This window comes from Carassius auratus, unplaced genomic scaffold (assembly GCF_003368295.1).
Source record: "Carassius auratus strain Wakin unplaced genomic scaffold, ASM336829v1 scaf_tig00012155, whole genome shotgun sequence".
In the NCBI taxonomy this organism is placed as follows: domain Eukaryota; kingdom Metazoa; phylum Chordata; class Actinopteri; order Cypriniformes; family Cyprinidae; genus Carassius; species Carassius auratus.
Genome location: NW_020524264.1, coordinates 24,756 through 52,499, shown reverse-complemented (window position 1 = coordinate 52,499; position 27,744 = coordinate 24,756). Strand labels below are relative to the sequence as shown.

General features: G+C 41.0%; 1 protein-coding gene across 1 annotated transcript; it reads left to right on the top strand.

Moving 5' to 3' along the window:
- The first annotated feature begins 6,170 nt into the window (after positions 1-6,170).
- Positions 6,171-25,311, top strand: LOC113073433 (PDZ domain-containing protein 4-like). Its single transcript, XM_026246303.1, has 8 exons — positions 6,171-7,121; positions 17,828-17,866; positions 18,503-18,795; positions 18,909-18,999; positions 19,471-19,569; positions 19,682-19,744; positions 20,136-20,237; positions 22,588-25,311. Exons 1-8 carry the CDS (start codon positions 7,062-7,064, stop codon positions 24,526-24,528), a joined length of 2,688 nt encoding a protein of 895 aa, XP_026102088.1. The 5' UTR covers positions 6,171-7,061; the 3' UTR covers positions 24,529-25,311.
- Positions 25,312-27,744: the final 2,433 nt, after the last annotated feature.

Sequence of the window (27,744 nt, the reverse complement as noted above, 5' to 3'; positions counted from 1 at the left end):
TCTTGTTGAATTTATTACAAACATGCAACTTTTCACTTCACAGGATGTTAATTGATGGACTGGAACCCTGTGGATAGCTTGTGGATTATTGTGATGTTTTTATTAGCTGTTTGAATTCAAATTCTAACAGCACTCACTGCAGAGGATCCATGTGTGAGCAAGTAATGTAAAGATACATTTCTCCATATTTGTTCCGATGAAGAAACAATCTTGAGTGGCCTGATGTTTACTAAATTTCAAACAAATAAAAATTTTGGGATGAACTATTTATTTAATCTGTGACTTTAATTTCAGTTTGCCTGAACCAATCCTTTCCTTGCAGTTCTGCCGATATACACATCTGGGGATTTGAGCTAAGGTTCGTTTCCAGCAGCTAAACTCACGTACCCTTCCCCCACTATGACCCATATGAGACAGGTACAGGCCTTGATGAATTAGGCCCTGAATCGACGCTCCATCCTGAACCTCCACAATCTGGAACGCATTCGAGAGCCTAACGTGACGTGAATGACACACATCAGCTGAGCAGGGTGAAAAATTAATTACAAACCAATGTGTTTGCCAGCCAGTGGGACGAGTTTGCCTCATACAGATGTGAGATGGGAATGTATTGGGCATGCTGGGTAATTAAATGAACTGTGCTGTTCCGCCCTTGGAGGGAAGACGTGGCTTAAAGCCCTGGGGGTGGCCGACAGAGTTCTGCTTATTGCCTCTCGCCCTCCAGAGAGACGAGAGGTGCCCTTATTTACGAGCATTTTGGCTCAATAATAGAGGAGAGCTGGAATTGATCAAATCTGTCTGGGTCAAAAGGTCTCTGTTGATTTGAGATGTACCACACAAGTGAACCAACTTTGTTCAATAAAATACAGTGCAGGAAACAAACCAATGAACATGAAATCTGCATAAATATTTATTTATTTGACAATATTTTCATTGCAAACTCGCCTGATAATTGTGTATAAATGGACAAAGCATCACCCACAGGAAGAAGAAACACTTTACTGATCAATCTGTCCCTAAAGTATATTAGGTTGAGCCACAAAACCGCAATCACACATTTGTTTCGCCACGCAACCCCCCCCCCCCCCCACACACACTCTCCTCCATCCTCCCCCAATCCATTCTCCATCTTGTCCATTTCACATACCTCCAGGCTCCTTACATGTATCCCATCCCCCCAAAAAAGCGATGAGAGGAACAGATATTTCATATAAAGTGTGGTGTTGTGATGAAGACTGGTCAATATCTTCAAGCATCAGGTTTAAGATTCCATCTGGTTGTTAAATTAATTTTCATATAGACTAATTGTAAACCGTGATGTCTTCATTGCAGGATGCGATGAGTTAAAGATCCTCTTCCTCTCCATCGACTGACCTCTCTCTCTTGGATATAAATCTTCAGAGGAGTTCTGCTACAGGCTTGAGTTATGTCTGCGCCCGCGTCTCTCATGGAGAAATAGTAATTCAGATGAACTGTGAGCATATTTGTCTCTATATCACATCTATATCACCAAGGCCAACCAGATCTTTTAGTTTTAGAATGATTCTGAGCTGTGGGCCTTCTAATTATAAATTCAGTTAAGCCATGAAACTATGAACTGAATGTAAAAATACAATATATTTCACTGTTTTTGCTTTGCTGGCAAAATTTATTGCGACTTAAATTGATAAACTCTTGCATGTTAACTGGAGTGTGCTTGCACGAGATTTATCCTCAGGCTATTTTCTGGAGAATCACCTCCCCCTCTGAGATAGAGAAAGGCTGAGTTTTCATTAAGATTGAGGTGGAATTTTCTTCACAACAGGCTTCCATATTTTCTCATTGCTGTAAGCATAATGAATTTATACGAGATCTGAATGAGTTAATGAATTTTCTCAACAACACCTCCTATGGGTTTGCGGGGACCCTGTGGATTCATGAAAACTGTGTATTTTTTCACAACTTTTCATTAAGGATGTTGAGTTGTGAACCTTAACATTCACAAGCGTTGTACACAAACATACTTTACATACTGAAATGAAACAATCTTGTTTTATCAAAACACGTCATTACCGCTAAATTTTTTTTTAGGACAGTAAGATTAATAAAAGAAATTAACACATTAATTATTATTTACTACCATTAAAAATATTTCTTGGTTGCCTTTTAAAACTATGATTTCTGAAACCTAAAAGCTTCAGTTAGTGAAGAAAGATCAGCACAGTCCAGAAATAAAGTCAGAAATGTTCTGAGCAACATGAGAGTGTGCAGACAATAGCAGATTTTTCTTTTTTGCCTGAACTATGCCTTTAATTATAGAGACAGAAACATGTGACTTCCCATCCTTGAGGCAGTAATCCATAACGCTGCACTCCTGAAGTGTGTAATTTCTCCTCTTCCGCTGCAGATCCCACCAACGCTGGCTGACCTCTTATCATTGTCTCTCAGACTTCAATAACTGCTCCTGGACCATCTCTGTATTATTCTCTCTGTTGCTCTTCTGAAAGCACTGAGCTTGTTTGGCTCCTAAAATTGCTTGTCAAATCCTCCACTATCTGACGTCCCTGTAACATGTCGTTTATGAAGGGTCTCTGCAGTACACACACATCTCTCCGTCAACCTCTTTCTCATTCTACCTCTGTGCTTCCTATTATTTAAAGGCTTTCAGGCTCGCGAGATGCATGATTTCCAAATGGCTTAGGTATAATTGTGAGAGATGTTAAATGGGGAACCGATCTCCCTAACAAGGCTCTTAGGAACCAGCTGGATGTTAGAGCAAACGAGCAATTGAATTTAAAAGCAACATGTTGGCACATCACCTTTTTCCAACAGTTTACAGCAGGCTCTTCTCCAGAGAATTCTGACTGTTTTATTCATGATGTGGAGATCGAAATGCTGTTACGTGTTCATAAACAATGAAGGCGACCACCAAAACACCAGAAGGTCACAGTGAGGGCAACAATCAAACAGAAAAGTTACAAAGGCAGAGGGAATGAGAAAGCATCAGTAACAGATACGAAATCTCTCTCTCTCTCTCTCTCTCTCTCTCCTTCCAGAGGTATAAATAAGTAATAAGCATATTGTTAAAATTCATGTTGCACTTTTATTCCCTCCAGTGACTCTCTTTCTCTCTTTCCCTCTCTCTAACTTTTAGTATAATGCATGCTAATGTTTTGAGATCAGCCCATTACACATTATTCAAGGTGCAGAAAGAACTCATAGGAAGTCATAGGGGCATATGATTGCGGCTGGCATCGGGATACAGAATGCATACACAATGGCAAGCTTTCCCATGAATGCATCTCCCTTTATCCCCCACTTCCTTTGATATTCGGTTGTCCTTCACAACAAAATCATACTTTATTGGATGAAAATAGAAAATATATTACATATTGAATTTGTAATCACTGTAGACTAACCTCAGTCTCTCACTCAGTTCTCCTTATCTCCCCCATCTGTTTTTTTCTGTCCATCTTTTATGCTTTGTCTTTGTGTTTCTAAATTGAATTATACTATAAAATGTGAGATATGATATAAAATGCATACACACAATATATATATATATATATATATATATTGTACACAATTGTATACAATAACATTATATATTGTTTAATTCTATTTATATAGCATCCACATGACAACACTGAGCTCTGCATGTGTGGCTGGGAGGTGGATCTCAGTGTGAGATGTGTTTCCATGTGAACTGATAAATGTCAGTCAACAGCATGTTATTTTGTTGTGTGTCAAAGTGCACTGGAGTGTATTAAAATAAACCTACTTGTCTGATTCCCAGAGATGCACTGGACAGGTCTACCCTGTGTCACCAAGGATAATCACAGCTGCCAGGTTGTCTCCAAGACACAGAAGCATAGTCTAAGAGAAAGAGAACAGAGGAAGTCAGTGACAGTCCTTGTAATGGCAAATATACAATATTCAAATTCTGAATTTATAAATTAAATGTATTACTAAATACTACACTTAAAGGAGTTATAAAGGAATAAATCAAAATCACACACATGCTTGTGCACATAAAGAGAGTGAGAGAGAGTGAGAGAGAGAGAGAGAGAGAGAAATGCAATATGCAATGCAAAATTTCATCACTATGAACCAGAGCCTGTGTTATAAATAATAAAAAGAAAGAGAGGCATGAATGACATGAGACTGTAATAATAAAGCCAGAGACAGCACCACAGTAAGGTTTTGTAGGTTGGTTTATATTAATTTTGTATTGTAATCCATGTCCTCTAAATAAATCAGTACTTCACAAAATCAAATAAACTCTTTTAAAAGGCAGCTCTGGTTTTGCACGACTACCCATGGTGCAGTGAGGAGTCAAAGGGACAGCATGAGATAACAGGTTATCAGTAAATACACAGGGACCTCTCATCACACCTTATAACTAACATGCCATGTCTTACAGAACACACCACTGGTGTTCAGCACAGCTACAGGTCAATAATGACTCCCCTTAGCATCAGACTCTAGCAGGTACATCATTTTACACTGTGCTTGTTGAATATTGCTCTATCATTGTCCTACAGGTAGATTTTTCATTACAGTGCTAAATTTACCAAAATGTGCAAAAATGTACAATAAAGTAAAATCTATGATGCCAAACACCTGTTTACCTAACAACTGTGTATATAATAATAACACATAAAGAAAACTATCTGTTATCGTTTATATGTCAAGGACTGTATCATCTAGTGGAGGGAGAAAAATCCATATATATTTTTTTTAATTATCTGTTTTCATGTTACCGTACAAAAGTAGTTTGAAACATTTTTTTTTCATTAATAAAAATGAATGAGAGCTACTTCACTTCAATACATGTATTTTACTAATATATCTAGTATGTATTTTTTATTATGAATGCAATAATTACATTTAATTTGTATGCATTTTTATAATGAATAACATTGCTTTTTATTATACAAGCAATAAGGCACTCTGTGATGTACTATATTGTGACTCTGGTGATTATATAGCACACCTATTGTCCTATTGCAGTATGGTTGCAAGCGTTAAGGTGAAAAAGAATGGCCACAAGAAAGAGTCACGCTTCTCAAAGCTCCTTGGTCTATCTGGTCATAAATTCTGTTTGTGTGCTGACAGCCAGAGACTGACAACAGCTTCAGCTCCTTTCACAACAGGCAACAAAGACCCCGAGTGCAAAGCTGCTTCCAATACAGGTGACAGAGATACAGAGAGAGACAGTGGAGAGGGACTGGGAAAAAAGATATGAGGGAAGCAGGAAAGGAAGGTGGGAGGGTGAAGCTATCACCTGTAAGTACAAGAGAGAGGCTGAGCAAGCGAGTGAGAGAGAGAGAGAGAGAGAGAGAGAGAGATGAGAGCTGGCTGGTGAATATTGGCTGGTATTGCAGGGAGAGGAGGGGCCAGCTGTAAAGCTGTAAGGGGCTCCAGCTTGAGCAGTGGTGCCGATCCCCACGTTTCCTCCAACCCAGCGGCTTTTCCTCTCTCTGCAGATACACATGTACACGCACTGGGCTGGCGCCGCTCCAGCGGAGCTTTGAGACATTCTCGAACTGATTTTTCAGATTTAGCATCCCACCATCAGACTGAATGACTTTGCTTTTCTCTTTGGAAACGCATGGCTCCACTTCATTCATCTTCAAACACTCAAGCAAGCTGGATTACATCCCAAATCTCCAGACTCGAGGAGCAGAAACATAACGGAACCTCATTAGCATTGGACTAATATGCGCTTTAAAGATTTATTTTATATCCTGAGGCTCTGCTGAATCTGGATTTCTTTCTCGGAAGCTGGGCAGATGTAGGGCAGTGTTCAATTCATTCTCATCTGAAGATCAGATACTTCCTCTTCACCCCTTTCAATCATCCTTCCATCACGCGATGGAGAGAACAGTCCTTGTAGACTGACATACACTGTTCGGCGAGAGAGCTGAGCTCACCTCAGCAGTGCGAGAGAGAAATGATCTGACAGGTGCACTCTCTCATTCATTTTCTGCCATGAACACGCAGCTGGAATTCCGGGAAGAAAGGAAGAGGGCTGGTTTGATGTGATCTGTGAACGACAGGCTCTTTTCTGAAAAGTGAGTGCTAATGAGAGGTGGGATTACAGCCTCACTTTATAGAGGACAAGGAAAAGATGAATAAATAAATACATGCAGGTGTCAAATACAACGTGCTGTGGAGAGGGAATATGAAATTAGGTATGGCACCAGCATCCATAGACTTGCAGTTATAATAACAGCTAATGAACATCCAAACACATCCGCATTGAAATTGTAATCATAATTAATGATGGAACGGAAATACAAAAGTCTGCACTAGTTACAGACTCAAGCAACATGTTTTAAAGCACTTCAAATAGCATGACATGCATGTCTGCGCCTAGAGAGTGTTGTTATATGTAAATGAAGGAAACAAGCTCTCTAATAATAGAATCAGAGTGTGAAGGAAAGCATCTCTCAGGGGAATACGGAGTGGCAGAAAGTAAACATTTGTTTATTGCATCTTTTATTTAATAATTCATGTCTTAGTCTACGACTTTGGCGGGGGCACCAGGGAGTTCACGTTAGGCAGATCCTCTCTTTGATGATATTGTTCAGACACGGCGGGATCTGTAAATTGAATCCTGTCACATCGTGCTGTTCGCTGCTCGTTTCAAAGTGTTGTTTCAACATTATCTGTCTAATAATATATCTGATTCGCATCATCATATGTGAAGTTTTAAAGCCAAAAACATTAAACCAACTTCCCTGAGTGTGTTGGGAATTCAAAGCTGACTAAAAGCGCCCAGACATCAGAGGCTCCATTCATCAGCGATCAAACCTTGACTTTCTCACGGCTGGATGCTGCAGCGTCTCTGATCCCGTTTCCCGGGTTGGACCTCAATTAAAACAGCAGCCGGGCCTGAATGAGGGAAGCAGACAAAGAAAAGAACATCAAAGCCCTTTCATGGAGTGCAGAGTCTTAACTTCTGATCTCAGGGAGGGATTACTGTAATTGGACGGCAGGGATCAACAACTTCGTCGGAGAATCAGGAAGCGAAGAGCATCGAGGAATCGCACCCCCTCAGGAAACCACGAGCCACGATGGGCTGCAACATGTGTGTGGTGAACAGGCCGGAGGAACAATACAGGATCATGTTTCAGGTGAGAATACCAAGTTCATAATTCATTTTCTCTTCATTTTTTAACTTTGCACTTGCCATCATGTGCTTATTGAGGATCATTCTAGGAGGTAAACGTTTCACCAAGGTAGTCAAATTAATTATGCAACATAAATATGAATGTAACACTTATAATGTGACATTTGCAACCATTACAAAGTTTAGGGTCATTTTTTATTTTTATATTTGTATTCAGCAAGAATGTGTTGTAAAGACATTTATAATGTTACATTTCTATTTCAAATAAATTCTGTTCTTTTGAACCTTCTATTTACCAAACAATCTATCACAATTTCTACAAAATGAATGAAAAAAGCTGCACAACCATTTTTAACATTGACAATAGTAAGAAATGTGTCTTAAGCATCAAATCAGAATATTAGAATGATTTATGAAGGATCATGTGACACTGAAAACTAGAGTAATTGTTGCTGAAAATTTAGCTTTGCCATAATATAAATAAATTACATTAAATATATACTACAAAAGAAGCAGTTGTTTTCAATTGTAATAACATTTCACAATATTACAGTTTGCACTATATTTTTGACCTAACAAATACAGCCTTGTGAGCATAAGATACCTTTAAAAAAAAAACATTTTTTACCCAAACATTTGAACAATAGTTTATTAAATTGTAGCAGTTGTAGCATGTTATATTAAATAAACTTCATATCAAATCAACTACTGAGCGTTCATTTTTTTAAAGCATGGGCAGTAAACAGGGAGTCGGTCCTCTCTTTGCTGTAACAGCTTCAACTCTTCTTGAAAAGGTTTCCATTTGATGCTGAAACATGGATACAGGAAGTTCAAATATCAAAAGAAAATTATTTTGGATGGCCAATATAAGATTGGGTAAAATATAGATAATGTTGTGTAAGACGATCATTTCTTGATCTGTAACCGTGAAGGAACTATCCTTAATGTTGGGGTTAAAGGTCCTTTATTCCTGAATGAGGCTCCTTTTCTTCTTAACTCTGAACAAAAAAGTTCTGCTTTGTGCCTCTAGTAATAAAAAACACTCACATTCTGCTGTCTCATGCGACACCAGGGTTTATGCATGCTAAGCTTACGGGGATTGTAGATCTGCCAGCAAATTGGAAACTGTTTATCTGAACAGAACAGGTTTAAGATGTGTCAAGGGGCCTTTGAATTAAGGTGGTGCTTTTGGCAAACAATTTAATGAATTAATCCTGTGTTGAAAACCACAATCCCCTAAACAGCACAAGGTCTTCCTACTCAGCATCCTTTAATTGACATGGTGGTGAGATTTTCGAATAGACTGAGAGAGAAATCTCTTCCACTAGTGAGGTGTTAAAGTTTCCATTCTGTCATTTTTCCCACCACATGACAGGTCATATGACTATGATTGATAGCTAGGGGATATTTATACTGCTGGAAAGTGGAGCAGGATGAGAGAAGGGCAGATCTGCTAATAATAAAGCCTATCAGGTGTGTCAAATATCTGTGGTTGTGTGAAGAGATGGGAAAGGAATGCTAAAATCAAGGTTTATTGAATTCAGAAGCGGAGTATGTGTGTATCAGAGCAAAACTGATCCTTTGACTATGCAAAATAAAAAAGCATGGCACGCCTCTGAACACATAGCTTAAATCTGACAAATGAAATGTAGTTGCAGTGTAATGTCACCCTGAATTAAAGTATCTAAGGGTCCAAAAGGTATTAAAGTATCTATGACACCTGTGCAAACAAACTATTACAGCCTTTTGCAAGGCCATGCTACTCATGAATATGCAAATATTAACTGATTTATATGTTTTCTGAATAGAATGTGAGTCTATGCACAACTCACTTCTATTATTCTTAGGTTTTCTGGGTTGTTGCAATGCGGTTGCTGTTTAGAGTGGTTGTTAGAACATTGCTGTGGTGTTTATAGGTGATTTTTTAGGTGGTTCCATAATTTATTTACATTTATATAAAAACTAAATACCAAAACTTAAAAATATGTAGTGAATAACAGTAAAGTGTCTCTTCGTTTTTACAAAAAAAATTAATAAAAAAAACTGAGAAATGTATGATTTTAAAATTAATAAATAACATGCATATAAACATTTTTAATGTTGCTACTAAACAGTGATATTTTAGTATAATATTTATTTTAGTCATATTTTGAAATTTTTTCACTTTCATGTATTTGTTTGTTTTATTTTAATTTTATGTGTTTGTCATTTTTAATAGTTATTAATTTTGTCTATGTGGTTTGTATTCAATTTTTGTTTTAGGGATTTTAGTACATTAAGTTAAATTAAATGTAAATGAGGAATGATGTCTTGCCAAATAGCAAGTATTTTTCTTTTTATATAATTTATTTTAGTTAAAGTTTACTTTATTTCAAATAATGATTTGTAGCTAACTAAAATAACCCAGCTTCATTTTCATACTATGGTACTAAACAACAGTAATGTGACTCATATTTTCTTTAAAAAAAAAAGAAAAAGAAAAATGTAAAACTCTGAAGACTACCAAACAAAATGCAACCCATTTCAAAAGCATTGCCACCTCTTTGTTCCTTCACCTGCAACATTTAAACTCCACTTGACTAAAATCCTCTCCACAGCTTGAGTTTGCCACTTTGTAGTTTTGTTCAGAGAGCAATTTGCTTTCTCCGCCAGACCGCAATGTCATGCCAGGATAAGTCTAGCTTTTTCTAATACTGAGAGGATCTCCCACTTGATCTCTTCAATCTCACTTCAATTTCCAGATCTTCTCTCCGCCATATCCTCCGCTGCCTGAGGCGCTTCACAGAGGGTTTTACTCTAAACTAGTTTCTTATGCAGTGACAGAGAGTCCTCTCTGTGTGAGCCTGTTTTAAATGCTGCACACTTTTTAGTGGAGAGAGCTGAAAGACACCATAAACCCCCTGTCAAATCAGCTGCACCAACACTGGAAGCCCCCTGGATTTACCGCAAAGGAATTCTGAAGCATATATAATGCGCTTTAGAATGTGATGCAAAATTATATTGGCATGAAAGCCATAACAAGTTGCGGGTGACATCATCATGAGGCATTACACATTTTCCTAAATCATTCTAACGTAAAAGTATATTCACCCAAAAATTTTAATTCTGCCATCATTTACTCACCCCATCATCTATTTATACATTTAAGTGTTTTTTAAAGTCCCTTATGCTCACCAAAGCTGTATTTATTTGATAAAAAAAAAAAAACAGTAAAATTATTTAAAATAATTATTTTGGGTTTTAATATATTTTTAAATATCTGTGATGCAATGCTGAATTTTCAGCAGCCATTACTCCAGTCTTCAGTGTTGCATGATCATTCAGAAATCATTCTGATATGTTGATTTGGTGCTCAAGAAACATTTCTTGTTATTATTAGTGTTGAAAAAATTTGTGCTGCTTATGTATTCATGAGACTGTGATAATTTTTTTTAGGATTCTTTAAAGATAAGACATTTCAAAAGCACTCATTCAAAACAGAATTAATCTGTAACAGTGTATTTACCGTCACTTTTGTCCATTTAATGCATTAAAATTTTTTTAAAAAATCATACTGAATCCTGAATTTTGAACAGTAGGTAAGCCATTGGATTTATGATTTTCTGCCTGGCGTCAATGAAACTGGTGAAAACTCCCTCAGGCTTGAAGGAGGGACCTGAGCCATTTCAAGGGACTGAAATATTGTGGAGACTTATTGGTGGGCTTTAAAAAAAAACAACAACCAATCACCTGGTTGGTAACCACCAAAACACCAGTCATTTTCTTGACTGAATGTCTTTTATCATTGTAATGTGGTCACTATGTTTTATAAAAGCAACAAGCTGCCAAGGGTTAAGTGGCACTGTAAGATAAAGCCCCCAATAAAATACACCTCTTGTTGCTTCTCATAGTGACACTGTACATTCTCACCCAGTCTTTCATCAGTGTCATGCTCTGTATATATCTGAGTAAGTGGCATTTGCTCTTTCTTCTGCTCTGTGGCTGGGCACACGATAATGAAGAGCAGACACATCCTGACAGGCTTCATTGGACTCAGGACAAGCTGCTGCAGGCATGAATAATACCATTCACACCAGACAACATTAGCCGGCTCTGCTGGAATATCTGAGCACATGGAATCGCTATCCGTGAACGCCATCATATTCATTTGGCAGTGCAACGCTCATCCCTGCTAATTGCTTCCAAGCTTTAGTCTTATGATAAGGTTTAAATGCAGCAAAAATTCTATGCATGTTGAGTCTCTCAAAATGAGCCTTTTAGCAGATGCTTTGCCTTTTGTAATCCTGCCTAACCCCACCCCACGACATGTCTGATGAGTTTCCCTCTCGCGCTCTCAGTCTTCCTGCCGCTACCTAACATACCCTGTCAAATTTGTCTCTATGGGATGCTGTTGCCAAGGCAACTAAGGTCATTAAGCAAGACTTATATGCTTTCTCACTGCAACGCACGTAGATGCAATAATGACGACGAAGACGCGCGCACACATAGGTGAGCGCACTAAATCAGTCGCTTGAGAAAAAAAAACACTGATGTAAATAAACAAAATCTACTCGTGTGCCCTCTACACTGCAGGAGGTCTCTCCAAACACACAGTGACATGAAAGGAAAAAAGATAAAATGGTCCACCCTTCACCTGCTCCAGGAATGGGGGAAAAAAGAAGAAAGTAAAACTAACCCAGACTGACATTTTGGGCACAAGTAACCTTTAGTTAAATTCTTCTCTGGATTCTAGCATGACCCTTGCCCTGCCTTGATCGGGAGCAGTGGTAGGAGCAAAAACTGTTATTGCCCTGTCCTGAACATACATATATCACTGCTCAGGACTCAGGATTAATGGAGGTTAAGGTTCAATCCAGAGCGGAGAGAGAGAGAGAGAGAGAGAGAGAGAGAGAGAGAGTTTCCCTCCTCTAAACTCTAATCAAAAGCAAGACGAAATCCTGAGGGGAAGGTGACGGATAGAGGGAGAGAGGACTAGAATAGAGTTTGGGAACAATGTAAAAGGCACAATTTAGAACCTCAAACTGAGTTGACCTAGTTTACTGCAGTGCTTAGAACCTTTCAGAAGACGTTTAGCATTTCTAACACTTTGTTTAACTGGGTCAAGATGATTGAGAGAAGCAAGCTCATTTCAAAATGAAAGTCGGAAAAAAAAGAATAGTTATTGGGAGGGGAATCTAGTGGGAAACAGCCCTCTGTTTCTGTTTTATAATTAGCAGGCCGTTGGTGGAAATGCAACAACAAATAACCTGTCACTCCAATAAAAAGCTCATACTGCCGCACTGATACACACCAGAGTTAATACTCAGATGTGGCAAAGTAGATGCATTAAAGCAGTTACAGATGCAATAAGCAGATAAAATGTCTAACCTATAAGGAACAAAAAACAATAAAAAGGTATTTGTTTGCAAATGGAAACTATTACTTGTCAACTTGACAATACTTGTTTCTACTTCTGTTACTGTCACAGTGTCTGGGTTGTTGTTCCCCGGGGTTCCACTAGATGTCCTCCTTCTCACGGTGCCTGTCCCAGATCACTTCCTGTTCCCTTATATGGTCACCTTCCTCCTTGTTACCTGATTGATTGTTCACCCCACCTGTCTCCTGTTTCCCAATTATCCTTCTGTGTATAAATACCCAGTCTGTCTTAGTCTATGTCACGGAGTCCTTGTCTGATGTCATTGTGTTTCAGGTCCATCAGTCTTGCTTTGTCTTACCCTATGTGTCTCATTCTCTCGTTCCACCAGACTTCCTCTACCTTTCCGTTCTTCCGAGTTCCCCGTTTCATCCGGTTCCCTTTTTGTTTGATTTGTCTCTCATGACTGTTTATTTTGTATTTACCCCTCTGTTTAAATAAAACCCTTACCTGCATTTGGATCTACCCTCTCTTTGTGTTTTTCCCCAATACCTATCGGGACAGAAGGACTCCGTCATGCCTAGATCCAGCGGTGTGGGATTTCGAATCGGTTCCCCAGCCACCATGGAGGAACGGAGGGGGAGATACCAGAACTTAATCACCCTTCATCAAGAGGGAAGTGAGGTGGGTGGCCTGGCGCAATTGTTTTGGACTATGGCAGTCGGGCTAGGTTACAATGATGCAGCACTAAAGGATTTATTTAATAATTGCCTGGATGATCCTTTACCTTCATGGGAGATGAAGGGGTTAGAGATACTGGACTTTTGGGGGTTTACCAATTACCTGCACCATCGTGCCCAGTGGGATGCAACAACCACACCAGAGTGTCCAGACAAGGCTGCCAGCTCAGCCCCACAGCACAAGATGGGCGCCAGCCCAACCCCACAGCACAGGATGGCCGCCAACCCAGCCCCACAACCCAAGATGGCCACCAGCCCAGCCCCACAGCCCAAGATGGCCGCCAACCTAGCGTCACAGCCCAAGATGGCCGCCAGCCCAGCACCACAGCACAAGATGGCCGACTCAACGCCACCGACTCCCCATCGTAGAGGGCGGAGGAGGAGACAGGCAGCTGCTGTTCCCGAGGCGGAGCCCGAGGCAGTTCCCGAGGCGGTGCCCGAGGCAGTTCCCGAGGCGGTGCCCGAGGCGGTTCCCGAGGCGGTGCCCGAGGCGGTGCCCGATGCAGTTCCCGAGGCGGAGCCCGATGCAGTTCCCGAGGCGGTGCCCGATGCAGTTCCCGAGGCGGTGCCCGATGCTGTTCCCGAGGCGGTGCCCGATGCAGTTCCCGAGGCGAAGCCCGATGCAGTTCCCGAGGCGGTGCCCGATGCTGTTTCCGAGGCGGTGCCCTATGCAGTTCCCGAGGCGGAGCCCGATGCAGTTCCCGAGGCGGTGCTCGATGCAGTTCCCGAGGCGGTGCTCGATGCAGTTCCCGAGGCGGTGCCCGATGCAGTTCCCGAGGCGGTGCCCGATGCAGTTCCCGAGGCGGTGCCCGATGCAGTTCCCGAGGCGGTGCCCGATGCAGTTCCCGAGGCGGTGCCCGATGCAGTTCCCGATGCAGTTCCCGAGGCGGTGCCCGATGCAGTTCCCGAGGCGGTGCCCTATGCAGTTCCCGAGGCGGAGCCCGATGCAGTTCCCGAGGCGGTGCTCGATGCAGTTCCCGAGGCGGTGCTCGATGCAGTTCCCGAGGCGGTGCCCGATGCAGTTTCCGAGGCGGTGCTCGATGCGGTGCCCGATGCAGTTCCCGAGGCGGTGCCCGATGCAGTTCCCGAGGCGGTGCCCGATGCAGTTCCCGAGGCGGTGCCCGATGCTGTTCCCGAGGCGGAGCCCGATGCAGTTCCCGAGGCGGTGCCCGATGCTGTTCCCGAGGCCGAGGTCGTTCCCGAGGTGGTGCCCGATGCTGTTCCCGAGGCGAAGCCCTATGCAGTTCCCGAGGCGGTGCCCTATGCAGTTCCCGAGGCGGTGCTCGATGCAGTTCCCGAGGCGGTGCTCGATGCAGTTCCCGAGGCGGTGCCCGATGCAGTTCCCGAGGCGGTGCTCGATGCTGTTTCCGAGGCGGTGCCCGAGGCAGTTCCCGAGGCGGTGCCCGATGCAGTTCCCGAGGCGAAGCCCGATGCAGTTCCCGATGCAGTTCCCGAGGCGGAGCCCGATGCAGTTCCCGAGGCGGTGCTCGATGCAGTTCCCGAGGCGGTGCCCGATGCAGTTCCCGAGGCGGAGCCCGATGCTGTTCCCGAGGCGGAGCCCGATGCTGTTCCCGAGGCGGAGCCCGATGCTGTTCCCGAGGCGGAGCCCGATGCAGTTCCCGAGGCGGTGCCCGATGCTGTTCCCGAGGCCGATGCAGTTCCCGAGGCGGTGCCCGATGCAGTTCCCGAGGCGGTGCCCGATGCTGTTCCCGAGGCGGTGCCCGATGCTGTTCCCGAGGCGGTGCCCGAGGTTGTTCCCGAGGCGGTGCCCGATGTTGTTCCCGAGGCGGTGTCCGTTACAGTTCCCGAGGCGGTGACCACAAGGCCGTGGTGGTCTTCGGCTCCGCCCTGGGAGACTCTGGCAGTGACCACGAGGACGTGGTGGTCATCCGCTCCGCCCTGGGGGACTCTGGCGGTGACCACGAGGACGTGGTGGTCGTCCGCTCCACCCTGGGGGACTCTGGTGATGACCATGAGGACGTGGTGGTCTTCTGCTCCGACCTGGTGGACTCCGGCCTCGACCACAGAGACGTGGTGGTCTTCCGCTCCGCCCTGGAGGGCTCTGGCCTTGACCACACGGCTGTGGTGGTCATCTGCTCCGTCCTAGTGGACGCCTCAACATGTCCTTCATGGACTTATGTTTTGTGTTTTTTGAGTTCTGTTTCTGTCTGTTCTCTTTAGTTTAGTCTGGCCCTCCGTCCCTCCCCCTGTACCTCCTCTGGTCCTCCTCCCTCCTGATCTCCCGGTTTTATGTATCATTTCTGGTGTTTGTCCCCCATGTGTTCCTTTTCTGGCCCTCCGTCCCTCCCCCTGAGCCTCCACCTGTCCGCCTCCCTCCTGGTCTCTGTGTCATGTTTTGTCTTTAAGCGTCTGGTAGCCGCTCCGTAGAGGGGGGGTACTGTCACAGTGTCTGGGTTGTTGTTCCCCGGGGTTCCACTAGATGTCCTCCTTCTCACGGTGCCTGTCCCAGATCACTTCCTGTTCCCTTATATGGTCACCTTCCTCCTTGTTACCTGATTGATTGTTCACCCCACCTGTCTCCTGTTTCCCAATTATCCTTCTGTGTATAAATACCCAGTCTGTCTTAGTCTATGTCACGGAGTCCTTGTCTGATGTCATTGTGTTTCAGGTCCATCAGTCTTGCTTTGTCTTACCCTATGTGTCTCATTCTCTCGTTCCACCAGACTTCCTCTACCTTTCCGTTCTTCCGAGTTCCCCGTTTCATCCGGTTCCCTTTTTGTTTGATTTGTCTCTCATGACTGTTTATTTTGTATTTACCCCTCTGTTTAAATAAAACCCTTACCTGCATTTGGATCTACCCTCTCTTTGTGTTTTTCCCCAATACCTATCGTGACAGTTACATTGTGACTTGCGTTTGATAACTGCATTGCATATCAAACAAAAAATGAACAATACTTTTAAAGCTAAACAATCAAAAAAAGAAAAAAACAACTGAATGTGTTCCCATACTAACTAGATTGACAATTTCTGAAGGTTAAACATTTCCTTTTACTAAAAAAAACAACAAAACAAAATGGACTTTTTTAATGCTTCCAGCTGCATGTCTTTGAAAGTGGCATAATCAATGTGGCATGTTTGGTAGATCACAGACTCTGAGCTAATGTAGGCGTCCCACGGTGAGATGATAGGGATTGTTGGGGTGTGGATGTTGAGGTATCTGTGAGCGCCTTCAAAAGCTCCTTCATTAGCAATGCAATTATTCCACAGGGGCAAATGTACAGGATGAAGGTCAATAGAAGTGTATCAGGAGTTAAAGTGATGTAATTGCTGTCTCCTGTATTGAACTGATAAGCACAATCACCCGCTGAGTTCTGTAGGCAACTTAATCATGCAGAAGAAATTCCATCACAGTCAATTCGACACACTCTGTTGTTTCTCTAAAACACGAAAACAAATGTTTGGAAATTTCCAACACACTGCTTTCTGATGTAGAACTGCTTGTAATTTCTCTATGATCTCATGTCTAGAAATCATAAACACTAATACATTAACAGAATCATACAATAACAAGCGTTTTCTATATGAGTCAGGGAACATATAGAAAATCTTTCCATGTTTGCCAATATCACTTTTGCTCCATCAACACTGAATCCCGTGTGCAAACAGTCCATTTGTAATCAAAGCCACTGACAGGATCAATAATAAGCCAAACACAATGAAAATTAAATAGGTTTCACCTCTTTTAGACATTGAGAGACTTTCAGTCAAACAGCATAAGGATTGAGGTGAGACCTGGTCTCTATGGGTCAACTATTTGTAGCTTGACTGCTTTGAGAAGGATTAAAGAAACAGAGAGAGAGGAGGGGGATAGGAGGGGTTGTCAAAAGTACTTGCAGTATAGTATTAACCTTGTATTGATTCTTAAGGGTTAAAACACCTCTCATCTGTCCCTTCGTAAGGCCCGTCATTGAATGAACTGTCCCAATGCACAAATTCAAATCTGCACTGTCAGATGTCTGTCCGTTATAACACATTAATAAACCAATAGTTTGGAAGTCATTAATCAGCATCCACAACAGCACATGTAGCACGTTATAATTCCATAAGTCACAGATTTTGAAGACATGGGACAAAATATTTCAGTAATTTACCTATATCCCAATTATGGTGTGTCTAATAGATTTTGGATTGATTAATAATCATAGATCATAGATCATTATAATTTGTGGTAATTGTGCTGACATTTTTTTGGGTCATAACCATGATTGCAGCTCCATTACAGTCTATATCTAGAACATCTTGTCTGTAACAAATACCTGACACATGCTGAGTGGCAAGTAAAAAAAAAAAATAGTGAGAAATTGGAAACAAAAGATTGTACCAAATACATTGTATACATAAATTAAACCAAAATAATTTCCTGATACATAAGCACTATTTTTGAGGTTCTGTAGCTTTGTCATAGTACTCAAGAGGCAATGATGTGCAATAAAAAGAGCCTGCTAAAACATTAACTGTTATAAAGATTAATATCACCCTTAATCAAAATGAACTAGCAATCAATATAACACTGCAGCACACAGCTGTTATTATTTCTGTTCAAAACTACCCATGTTAACCCTTTTTAATCTGGTTCTGCCCTGTTTTTCTCCACAGAAGGGAAACAATCTGCGTCCCATTGATGCAGAAGTAAAGGTAGGACATATTCCACTTAGACTGAATTTTGTCTTATCACATATCAATGCCTTACTGTTCAAAATTCAAACCAAATCAGCATATTAGAATGATTTCTGAAGGATTATGTGACACAGAAGACTGAAATAATGGCTGATAAAAATTCAGTTATTATGTTTATGTTTTTTTTTTTTTACTGGATGTTTAATTAAATAAATGCAGCTTTGGTAAACAGAAGAAACTATAAATTAATTATAAAAAATCATACAGATCCCAGACTTCTGAATGATAAAGCAGCAGAATCTTCTATAAAATCTGTATTTTATATATTTGCAGTGTCTTGTCTTTCTGTTTCTTTTTTCATGATTGGATGATGGAGAGCTCATGCTTGTCTTGCAATAGCCATTTTTGCTGCTTTGCAATGTTACTTCTCACCAAGGAGGCGCAAAACCACATCCTTCCTTGAGTTTTGCTTATTTATGCATTTATCTTCCCTCTCTCTCCTTCTCTCATTTTTCTTATCCCTGTCTCCCTCTTTCTCCACTTCATTCTCTCTATAGTGCTGCTTCAGCACTTTTAGAAGTGCAACCAATAAAAACCAATAAGTACATTCTTTTTTAAATGGGCATGCAATGGAATTATTTTCACTGTCTGCAGCTCAAAGGCAGAAGGACATCTCCTCACCTGTCCAAGGACAAAGATGGGGAACCTCATGACCCCCTCCTACTTCAGGTGGTATGTAAGGGTCACAGGAGGAGATTGGGTACAGCTGCTGGCACGGCTCGGCTCATGGCTATCACAGACTGTGTGGACAACGGCACCCAGACGGACATCAGCTTCCAGAACTTCCTGAATGGGGACAGAGGGTCTTACCCAAGCAGTGGATCACCCATGCCCCCACACTCCCCGTCCCTCGCACAGCTGGTGGAGCCATACCTCCTGAATGAACTGTGAGCGTCTTCACTGTCCTCTGCCTCTTGATCAGTTCTCATTACTATCTGTGTGTGTCTGTGGGATGGACAAATGCTGAAAACCTGCTGAAGAAACACATGTCTTTTCACAGTGGTTCTCTGGGGCAAGAACATAGTGATCCAAATGACTACTTCAGTGTTGTCAACCATGAGGTGGACCAACGAGAAGAATTAGAATATGAGGTGGGAAATCAAAAAATCGGAATAGCCTTTTACATTCAACCATGCACGAGTAACCAATATTTTTAACAAATTAAATCCCATTTATTTGGTAATTTTTTTAAACCCTGGGTGGTATAAATACCCAGAGGAGTCCATAATAATTGTAACTATCTACAAAAAAAAAAAAAAGAAAAGAAAAGAAATGAAAATAGTAATAATTAATTACAAAATTATAAAATCATTTTAAATACAGATTGGTTGATTCAATAATATAATAAAATAAATAATACAATATATAAATAACACACATTCACTCTAAGGGGAAAAAATGGGATTACATGGGTTAACAGAAGACCAGTAACCCTTACACATTACCCCAACCTATAACACCTCATAAATTTCCTCTAGCTGGTTTTCTGTCCCAGTGCATCTTTAAAGCCGAGGGGTTTAATCTCTGCCCTATAAACAGCTCTTCCTCTCTGTCTTTGTCAGGAGGTGGAGTTGTATAAGTCGAGTCAGCAGGATAAACTGGGGCTAACAGTCTGTTACCGGACAGACGATGAGGAAGACCAAGGCATCTACATTGGGGAAGTGAGTGACCACATGAGGCTGAATGCTATTTTACTGCTAAACACAACCTCCTTCTGAGTATTCAGAGTTATTCAAGTTATCGAGTTGATATTTAAGCAGTGAATATTCTTAGGTGAATCCGAACAGCATAGCAGCAAAAGATGGAAGAATCAGGAAGGGGGACAGGATATTACAGGTATGTTTTTTGCTCAAATGTGCTGCTGGAAACAAATGACATCAACAACAACCACTGATGAACTGACATCATCATGTCATTATGTTCATCTGGGAGGTCAAGCGTTTCTAGAGACAATCAGTCTATAAACAGATAATTGGTGTGACTTTTAACACAGCCCACACAATTACTCTAGAGAATAATTACAGAACGGCATAGACAGTGCGTCATGTTGCTTTTGTCTCAAAAGGTTCATTTCTTCTGGTGTCTGATGTGACTCTAACACCAAGGACTCAGTCGAAACATAACCACTCTTTTGCTGAAGTTTTGATGTTATGTTGTTTTGGGAAAAGAGCTGACCTTTAGTGTTTGGACATGGCTGTGAATGAAGTCTCTGTCTGTCCCACATTAGATAAATGGGATGGAAGTGCAGAACCGTGAGGAAGCGGTGGCCATCCTGACCCGTGAGGACAGCACCAACTTCTCATTACTGCTGGCCAGACCAGAGATAGAGGTAACCAAATATAACACATGTGAAAGAGAAAGAAACCCATTAGGAAAAATACATACATTTATGAGTTTATATGCAAACAAAATAGAACGAAAAGTCTTTTACATATCAATTATTTGACCTAGACAGTAATATGATAAAATGGAGCAAATGGCTTCTCATAACACCATTTTTTGTCTTTTTAAGGAGAAACCTTTTAGAAAATCAGACACTAAGATAAACACAATAAACCATTAAATCATCCCCCCTAATCTCACATCCTCTGAACAATTAAATGGTACACACATACACACAAAAATAGGCTTTTTGAGGCACGTGCAAAGTTTAATGGACCCACTCAGTCCCCAGCGACAGCATATCCTAAAATTAATGACTTATTTTGGTGAACGAAGGGAAACAGAAGTCTCACATCACTCAATGTCTCAATCATGTGATCGCTCTCAGTGATGGGTGTCAAGGATTTGTGGCAGTTCCATTAACACTGTTCCACAAGGAGATGAAGAGTGAGAGGGAACAAAGCTGCTTACAGAATGGGGGGAAAAGTGCTCCATTAGACAGACATGCACAGAAGTAATTGAAGGAATTGATGGAAGGCATAAGAGAGAGGGCAAATGGAGAGGTACACTATAGTAAGGAAGGATATCATGCTTTTTTCCACAGTAAGCAGTTTCCAAGGACATAAACTAAGCCAAGAGGTTGTGCACATGCACATTTATGCTCTGGGTAAATTAGCAAATTTTTGCATTTTGTACAATTATAAATGTAAACCCTTAACCAGCGCTGGAATTTTAATTGTGCATTAATATTTATTGTTTAGTAGCTCAACGCCATTGATAACACCAGCAGAAGCAATTCATCTGAATCTCAAAGTTGTCTGCACAAGCAAATGTATTGTTTTATTTAATACAGATTTAACAGCATTTTACCTCTTGCACCACACAAATATGAACTGTTCTAAATGAGCACCTATTTCAGAGCTATATATATGGTACTCTGAATTACTGACTTTGTAACCGTGTCAATTTTTCAACAATTTCTGGGGAGCCAGTGGTGATATTGAAAAAATGGCTGTTGGTTATTGTGCAGCCTGCAAAAATCATCTATCATGAGCACAGCCGTCAGCTAATGAATAAAACAGGGAGCTCATTTCAGCCAACGCGCAGCACTAACAAGATCAGAACAAAAAAGGGGCCATTTTGTACCTCTCATTCTCATCCGCAGTCACCCTCCCAGCAACACAGAATGATTAATGATGAACTGAAGACCAGAAACAAGTGGAGCTGTCAGACCAGAAGAGGAAGAGATTGAGAGAGAAAGAGAGACAGTGATAGAGAAACAGCAAGGGATTGTTGACTTACAAGCTGACTAAATCAAGAGGAATGAAAGAGAGACAGATATGCTCAAGAAATGTAACGGGCAGACCATTAAAACAACCTGTGTTATGAAACTCTGATATATAATCAAGTGATAATTGCAATTGATTATTGGCTTCCATCTATATAGACAAAGATTAATTAGGATAAAGAAATCAATACTTCAATGAATATGTAATTCATCAATAAATCTTGATTCATAACAATTGTCACAAATTAAAACGAACACAAAAACAGTCAGAGTAGTAGTGCCACTTATAAAGTATCTCACAAGAAAATAGTTTTATTCTTTAATTGGTAAAGTCTCAGTGATTATGAAATATTTATTTTTTACTATCTATATGTTCAATTCACTTGTACATTCAATGTGATAAATATATCATAATACGTTGTTAAAATGCCAGCTATCAGTCCATTTTTTAATGTGGAAGTAAGCCGTTTTCTGTGAAAGACTTCCGATTCATTAGCTGCTGTAGGAAAATAACGAGAAGAATAAAAAGAGTATATGCAGTAAAGAGTATAACTGTTTGTGCTACCAACCAGTGTTTTCATATTAAAGATAATAAATTGAAATAATATGGTAAGAAACACCAATTTGCAATATCAAGCAGCAAAACAAGCTGTTTTCTACAGATAAAAATGGTTGGTAGCGGATGACAGACACATTAAATTAACAAATGGCCATGCCTGCTCATTCTGGAAAAATAAGGTGGATAGATACATTAAATTGAATAAATATATATGTTTGTGTAAGTATGAAAATACAAGACCTCATTGCGGTTCAACAATAATAGGCTTCATAATTCTTGCTTTACAACTGAACATGTTGCACACAATTCAACAAAAGTTTATATTGCCATCTAGTGTTGAAGTGCATTACTGCATGTTTTTAATTTCAAGGCAATCCTGGTGATGTTCAGCCTCTAACTATTCCCTCTTACTTAAATTTTATCTTCCCTTCCTTTATGCCTTTCACCTAGACGGACACTCATTTGGACCCAGAGGAGATTGACTGTGAGTTACCTGTAGGGATGAGTGTGGACAGCCTTAATACTTCCCATCTGTCCGGCCTTTACCATTTCCGCCAACAGAGACCCCAAGCAGGCATTCCTGAGGAAACCCTACATCCAGAGACACCCATGCTCAGCTTAGCAGCCCTCAGCAACAGTCAAGAGCTCGACAGTGGTGTGGGCCGAACAGATGAGAGCACAAAGAACGAAGAATCCTCTGAGCATGACATCCTACTGGGTGATGAGCAGACCAGCACCTCCAACACAAATGCCACTAACACACCTGGCAGCTTGCGCAAGTTTAGACCCGGCAGGAGCGGAGGAGGAGGGAGCGACACGCCATCGCCACTGTTCCCTCTCCGAGAGCTCCACCTTAGCACAGACTCACTGAACTGTGGAAGCATAAGTGGTGGGTACCTTCACGATCCCGTCAGTGGGATGATAATGCCGGGCCTGACAGAAGAGGAATGCGATAGGTACAGGCAGCTTCTGGAAATCAAGTGTCGCTATGAGAAGAGGATGAAGAAAGTGCAGCAGGCTCAAAAAGAGGAGCAGAAAGAAGGAGAGACACAAGAGGAATCTGAGAATAGGGAGGAGACTCTGGATGAGAACAGTAATGAGAACCTGACTCCACATGAGATGGCGCTTCTGGAAGAGGAAATGAGGCACCTTGAGTTTAAGTGCCGGAATATTCTACGAGCACAGAAGATGCAGCAATTAAGGGAACGCTGTTTAAAAGCCTGGCTGATGGAGGAAGAAACATCTGGCCGGGCGTCTGCAGAACCTCAGGGGTCTCCATTGCATGAGCTATCTGACATCAACGAACTTCCAGAGAAGGAACGTTCGGACAAGGACAGCACCAGTGCTTACAACACCGGGGGAGAGAGCTGCAGGAGCACACCTATGGTGAGCGAGCATCGACTTCCAGTTTCTCAAATCGATGAGTCCACAAGTCCTCTGCCAAGCAGACACAGGGACCGACCAACCTGGAGTGAAAGAGGACGAGCAAGTCTCAACGGTTCATATTCGCCAAGCAGCTACAAGAAGTTTCAGACTAACAGCCCTATGAACCAGAAATTCTGCTCACTGACAAGAGAAGGAACTGTCCGTCGCATGCCTGAAGGAGTGACACAGGATTCTAGGGTGAGTGGCCATAACAGGAATGGAGGTCGTAGCGCGGAATCAAGTCCTTACTTCACTCGACGCCGTCATTCTAACTGCTTCACTCCAGAACGCTACCAGAGTTGCATGCATCTGGGGTCCTCACTTTCTGAGAGTTCCGGACCCTTGGATAGAGCTGTGGAAGGAGAAAGTGAGGCACCAGTGGGCGGCAGTGATGGTGAGGGTCATGGGAATATCACCTTTGGGTCATTGCCTCACCCCAGCCCAGTGAAGCTATCTCTGGCCTTACCTTTGCCACTTCCCCCTGCATCACCACGCATGGAGTGGAAGGTGAAGATAAGAAGCGATGGGACCCGCTATGTGGCCAAACGTCCTGTCCGAGACCGGCTCTTGAAAGCCCGAGCTATGAAGATCCGTGAAGAGCGTAGCGGAATGACAACTGATGACGACACAGTGAGCGAAATGAAGATGGGTCGCTATTGGAGCAAAGAAGAGCGTAAGCAACATCTGCTAAGAGCCCGCGAGCAGCGCAGACGCAGAGAGTTTATGATGCAAAGTCGCTTGGAATATATGCGAGAACACGGTCTGGATATGGGCAAGGAGAGCCAGTCGGAGTCCGGACAGAACCCAGCCTCAATCCTGGAGCTCAGTCAGAAAAAGAGCTCCAAGAAACGCAACCGACGCATACTGGACAACTGGATCACCATCCAAGAGCTACTTGCACATGGATCTCGCTCTCCAGATGGGACAAAGGTGTATAATCCTCTTCTGTCTGTTACCACAGTCTGAAAGGATGGTAAGGAAGGACACCAGGAAGAGAATTTATTTTACTGAATTATCAAATAGAAATGATCAAAAACATTTTAAAGGGTCATCTGTCTACATTACTAATATGGCTGAGCAACGTCTAGCAACTACCGCTTTTGTTAATTTCAAATTTTTTTGTAACAAGTACTTGAAGTTAAAATTTCTTAAAGTCCCTGAAACGAGATGAATTTACTTGAGAAGCAACACTAGTTAAAACTTTTCACAAATAACTTATCTATTGTTTTTACATTTATTATACTCATGCCCATTTAAAATATACATTATTTTAAGTCTTATTGTTGTTTCTCAAGTAAATGTAGATTTGTAGGTTTTTTAGGTTTTTTGGAAGACAAATTGTAAAAAAGGCTAATTAAAAAGTCAAGTAATTGTTCACAGGTGGCGGTACTTTTAAGTGTGTGGATTTTCTTGATTAATGAATGTCACGTTGTATTGCTTCTCAATAGACATTATCACTCCTCTGAGGTCAAGCATCTGCTTTCGAGGATTTCTGTTTGACTTTAAACTGAAAACAGCACATGGCTGAGTGACAAAGACACTCAAAAGATTATGAATGTTGACTGGAGATACACAGACAAGCACAACACATACACCACAAACTGTACAAGCAAACAGGTCTTAATCAAAATCTGCTCATACATATTGGACAAATGTAATTAATTTGGTACATTCCTCACAGCTGCACAAAAGTCAAAGTATGATTCAATTTCTTAACTCTTGAATTTTCATTGACAATAATAATGGGGGGGGGGGGGGGGGGGGGGGGGTTATCCTATCAATAAGACTTTTGTACAATTTACTGCTCTAATTACAACATCATATAAGTGCTTAACATGTGCTGACACAATCATGTTGAACTTTCCTACAGAGATGCAGTGCTGAACATTTGTACTGCTTGTTTGTGATGGTCTGTTTACACTATTCTTCTGTACTGTTCATTATGACCCAAATATGACAAAAGCACAATGTAAACCACAATGTGCTTTTTAATTTTTGAATGTATGGTAATTATTTTCCCTATCACCCTAAGTCAAGGAGTGACTTTCACAAGCCTACGTGGCCTAGTGCGGACATGTACTAAACACCAGCAAAAGGGGAAAAACAAAACACACTGGAACCCTATGATATCTAACCAGCTTCACAATGAAAACAGATTGTACCTTTTGATATACTGTTGTGGTGGACATAAGTGTAGCAAAGGAGCTAAAAAGAGGGGATATTCTTATTTAATGATATACAAATTTGAACATTTTTTAGAAAATGGCCTTAAGTTTGGTGATGAGAGCCACTTGTTCAGCTCAACTAATTTTGCATGATCTTGACTATAATGTACATGCCAGAAATACACTTTAGTGGAGAACTTCCATTTCTCAGTATACAAATGTATGTGACCAGAGGACTTTATCCAGCATAATTTGCCATTTCTGTCTTGGTGTTAGATAAAAATGTAGAAATCTACAGCTATACTCATATGGTACCTGTTGATTGATATCAATAGTCCTAATTATACAATGTGTAATGTGCATTAGTTCTTGAGTGGTTATTTCAATGCATTGCTGGGACCCTATAAAACATAACAGTTTAGACAAATAAAACAATTTTGTATGCTTAATATAATAATCTTTCATTTACCTGATTTCATACTTGGATGCACACAACCCAAACATTCATAGTGTACACACACACCAAAATAGAGAAACACACAGCCCACTCAGAAATAGATAAAAACAACTTTCCAACAGCAAGAACATGTTTTATAGAATGAGAGCAATAAATTATCACATAATTTCTCTGAATTAATTCTGCATTGAAACCTCATACATATATACAAATAAAACGTCATACAATTAATTTTAAATATAGGAGCTGCTCTTACACACACATACTGATAACAATTTTACAATTACAACTTGTTCCAAGCCCCCCACCCCCAGGTCCTTAAAATGTAAACAATGTTTCATGTTCCCATTCCCAGCCAGATATTGATTTCCCAGTCCAGTGCAGAGTAAATATGGCATATTTATATCAACTAATATATACATTCAGGTTTATACAGCATCATTCAGCTAAGTGCAGACATGCAACATGGGGCACGGTGGCACAAGACATTAGCATGTCCAGAAACCAGAACACGCATCTCAAAAACTACTGGAATTATTTTTTTTTTTTTTACATCACACACCTCTGCTTTATTTGCATTTGAGCTCGGCATGCCCCAGCACTCAGGACTTTTAATACAAGCACAAGAGCAAAGCATTAGAATGAGAGAGAAGCAAATCTGGCCATAGGAAAAAAAAAGTGAAATGTATTGAATGGCCCTCTAAATTCATTATTTTGACTAAGGACATGGAGTTCCTGTTTGGCTACAAAGGCCTTAAGGTTTTCAGTTATGGGTAATGCTAGCAGATTTGAAGTACTGGAATCCATTACCCGAATAAACAGTATTGTAGTTTGACTCAACATAATTCATATAGGCAAAGAAAATTATGAAAAAGAAATAAAAAAGAAATAAATGTCTGGGCCTAGCAGCAGAGATTAATAATCTTATTTAAAATGTCTTCATCCTTGTAGGACCTTTAAAATGTGTTAACATTTTTTAAGTATAAAAATAACTCAAATAACTAACACATCATTAACGTAATACTGTGTATGATTCTGCTTAATGGAGAACATTAAGCAGAAGACACAGAAAGGGACTGTTTGGAGGGACACAGATGGTATTAGAGCTTTGGATCCTAGGCACTGATGATCTTTAACTTGTGTATGTGCAAAAACAGAAATTTAAATGCAAGTCCCCTAAACACGCTTTTCATATAAACAAAATAAGAGGGCACTGACATTGCACATGCAACTCAGCATAAATTCACAATATTAAAAGAGCGAGTTGCTCAAGTGTGTATGGCTTCTGGCAACAACGAGTTTTACACGGATCATATAGCTTTTATGTGGATAATATAGTTTTACAAACTTGCTGCAAAACATTTACCTGAAATTAGCAGTCCAATTAGTTTGCTAAACAGTAACTGTACACCAAAAAAAAAAAACCCTAGCCTGTTGGTCTGTCTAAAAAAAAGCTCTTAGAAAACACTCAGCACGGCACTCTGCTAAAACATATCCATGAATTATATTAGTAGTAGCTTTTACACCAAAAATAGCAAGAATTATATTCTTCTGTATATT